Source organism: Helianthus annuus, chromosome 8 (assembly GCF_002127325.2).
Source record: "Helianthus annuus cultivar XRQ/B chromosome 8, HanXRQr2.0-SUNRISE, whole genome shotgun sequence".
NCBI lineage: Eukaryota > Viridiplantae > Streptophyta > Magnoliopsida > Asterales > Asteraceae > Helianthus > Helianthus annuus.
In genome coordinates this window covers 83,600,466-83,604,175 of record NC_035440.2, presented here as the reverse complement: position 1 = coordinate 83,604,175, position 3,710 = coordinate 83,600,466, and the positions used below count along the sequence as shown (strand labels likewise).

General features: G+C 38.4%; 1 protein-coding gene across 1 annotated transcript; it reads left to right on the top strand.

The window, feature by feature from the left end:
* Positions 1–564: 564 nt before the first annotated feature.
* LOC110873227 (laccase-3) lies at positions 565–3,240 on the top strand. The gene is made up of 6 exons (XM_022122161.2): positions 565–692; positions 788–939; positions 1,030–1,274; positions 1,626–1,754; positions 1,858–2,784; positions 2,899–3,240. Exons 1-6 carry the CDS (start codon positions 606–608, stop codon positions 3,027–3,029), a joined length of 1,671 nt encoding a protein of 556 aa, XP_021977853.1. The 5' UTR covers positions 565–605; the 3' UTR covers positions 3,030–3,240.
* Positions 3,241–3,710: the final 470 nt, after the last annotated feature.

The following is a 3,710-nucleotide window of genomic DNA, read 5'->3' as shown; positions in this document are numbered from 1 at the left end:
AGTGATTTCCAAATTTACATGTATTTGAATCTAAAGACAATATTAATATAAATTAATTACTTACTATATAACTGTTTTCCCTTTTAGTTACCAACGGTTGAGAGAGCCAAGCGAGGGAACTAACTATATTCCCCGACCAAATTAACTAAACCTTTTTACAAAGACTCGATTATTACCGGTCTCTATGGACAAATGAGTGACCTAATCATGCGTTTTGTATTTTTTTTAATTAATTAATGAATGTATTTATAAAAGCCTAATACAAATTCATCAATTTAATATTAGAATTTTAGAATATTATATCATTTGTAAATTGTGAACTCAGAATTCCATGCATTACAACAAACATAAGCCTCCAAAGTGGTTTACATGCACAATTAGTTAACAGTAGTTGCACCAAAATCATCTTTGTAGTTGGTTTATGTTTCCTGCACTCTAACTTCACTAGCTGTTGACTTATAACCTAACCCCATGACCCATCACTCCCACCCCCATGCACACTTCCTATATAAACCATCCCATTATTTTATCTAAACACACAACAAACCTTTACACTTCTTTACTTGTGAGCTTTCAAAAGGAAGCTTAACACGACTACCGCGATCATGACTGTCACTTGGGGTCTCTTTCTGAGCCTTCTGTTTTGCATTGCTTTTACGACGTTTGCAGAAACACACCATCACGAGTTTAAAGTAGGTCGAATGTTGCTATCATGCATGTCCTTGTTTAGTTATAAGGTTGTTTAGATTTTAAGGTTGCTTAGTATTTATTACTTTGGTGGCTACAGGTTCAAGAAATAGCAGCAAGGAGGCTATGTAGAAACCATAGAATTGTTGCAGTTAATGGCCAGTTCCCAGGTCCGACTCTAGAAGTACGAAATGGGGATAGTGTTGTTGTCAAAGTTACTAATGCTGCTCCTTACAATGTCACAATCCATTGGTAAAGACTTTAAGTTTGATGCTACACATTATTGATTAGCAACCGGTAGGCTGTTGCTATTGATATAATGGTTTCTTGTTTGTTTTTCAGGCATGGATTGCGCCAAATGCGAAACCCATGGGCTGATGGGCCTGAATATGTGACACAGTGTCCAATCCAACCCGGAGGAAGTTACACATACAGGTTCACCATAACCGACCAGGAAGGAACATTGTGGTGGCACGCTCATAGCCGATGGCTACGAGCTACAGTCTATGGTGCACTTGTTATTCGTCCTAAGTTGGGTTCTTCATACCCCTTTCCAAAGCCCAAAATTGAGTTTCCTGTTATTCTAGGTACACAACTTAAGTAATTACATTGATCTAAGTGTTGGTTTTCGATAATTTTTTTTCTATTTATAGGTGCTTTAGCAAAATGATAATTGTTTCTAATGGTTTGATTATGGAATAGTTTTGGTTTTTAGGGAGTTCGCTACACAGGGTAGCGTCTCTAAAAAAGTTGACACCAGCTATTCTCTAGTCAAGCGAACGTCATTAAAAAACGAACTCCTTCCATATGCTGACCTCGCAAAACTAAAACAAAATGAGTCTGCTTCTTTGACTAGCAGACAATTATGATTTTCCCAGACCACCTAGACACAGTGATCAATATCCTGATCTAATAAACTTGATTTGTTCACTAAATAGGTGAATGGTGGGACAGAAAAGTGATCAGTGTTCAACGACAAGCATTGTTTAGTGGTGCAGCTCCAAATATATCAGATGCTATAACCATTAACGGGCAACCTGGTGATCTTTTGCGATGCTCCAGCCAAGGTTAATAAAAAAGCAGATAATCATTGTTTAAACAATAAATACAAGAAATACTCATCCGTATTGATGGATATTAATCGCTTTTGAATTTGTCTTTGTTATGCAGGTACTACTAAACTCACAGTGAACAAAGGTGATACAGTTCTTCTAAGGGTCATCAATGCTGCACTCAATCAACAGCTCTTTTTCAGCGTCGCTAACCACAAGTTAACTGTGGTTGCCACTGATGCTATCTACACCAAGCAGTTTACGACCAATGTCATCATGCTCGGGCCTGGTCAGACCACAGATGTCCTCCTGACAGCTGATCAGCAGTCCGGGCGCTACTACATGGCTGCGCGAGCTTATGAAAGTGCTAAAAACGCTCCATTCGACAACACCACTGCTACAGCTGTCTTGGAGTACAAATCTGCAACTTCACAGCCAATTTTACCACAACTTCCAGCCTATAATGACACCAACACAGTCACTGCATTCTCAAATCAAATAAAGAGTCCTGGCAAAGTCATAGTCCCTACGAAAATTGATGATAACCTGTTTATCACAGTGGGGTTGGGGTTCTTTAACTGCACTCCTGGACCTAGATGTCAAGGGCCTAATAACACACGATTTGGCGCTAGCATGAACAACATATCGTTTGTACTTCCAAGAAGGGCGTCTTTACTCCAAGCTTACACACAAAAGATTCCTAACATCTACACAACAGACTTTCCACCTGTTCCACCCGTGAAGTTCGATTACACTGGCAATGTCCCTCGCGGGTTGTGGCAGCCTGTTAAGGGGACAAAACTTTATAAGTTAAAGTTTGGTTCTAGTGTGCAGATTGTGCTGCAAGACACATCCATCTTCTCAACAGAGGACCATCCTGTTCATCTCCATGGATATCATTTCTACGTCGTTGGTCAGGGTTTTGGTAATTTTAATCCTTCAAGAGATACTGCTAACTTCAATCTTGTTGATCCACCTCAAAGGAATACAATTGATGTCCCGGTTGGAGGATGGGCAGCCATCAGATTCATAGCAGATAATCCAGGTAAACCCACATGAATTTATTAATCTTTAGTAGGAAATACACAATAGTTTCCTCTGGATCATGATTTTCCGAATTAGAAGCATGAAACTAACAAAGGGACTATATATGTAACAGGAGTTTGGTTTATGCATTGTCACATTGATGCTCATCTGGCTTGGGGTTTCGGAATGGCATTCATCGTTGAAAATGGAGTCGGTGAAGCTGAAACTTTACTACCTCCTCCTTCTGATCTTCCTCAATGTTAAGAGATCTTATAGACAACAGTATTCAGCATATGATATATATTTGTTTGTGTGATTGGATCAACTATTTATGTTCTTTTTCTTTCCACTTAGGTTACTGAAGCAAAATATGTTGCATTATTGAAAGATATGGGGTTGATCATCGACCCCGCAGTGTATTCTAGTGTGTAATATATTTCCAAGAGAAGCATATGTAAGGATTGAATTCGTTATTAATAAATGTGTTTATGAAAATGTTGAAACTATTTTGTATTATGTTTCATCACATCCTAAACAAACCATGATAGAAATAAGTGCAAGAATAATCTAATAGGATGCATACTAAATGCCACTATAATACATGATAATTTTATTTTATTGTTTTTGGAATTGCAACTCACACACCCATCTAATCTACTTCTAATTCTACTCTGGATTTCACATCCGGACTCGAACCCTCTACCTCTAAGGGAGGGGACACCATTTGCACACCAAGATACCTTTGGGCTAAAAATGATGAGTCAAAATCAATTCAATAACTCTAGTATGTTCCCTCAAGCTAGTCACCGTTGGCAACAACATTTAGCTTGGATTGAAAAGTGTCAAATAGAATACATGATAAGCCCTTGGTCAAAGTAACAACACTTTGGACTGTAGTGGGAACATATATCTAAATATCGTTTTGCTAGCACCATACTTCGAATG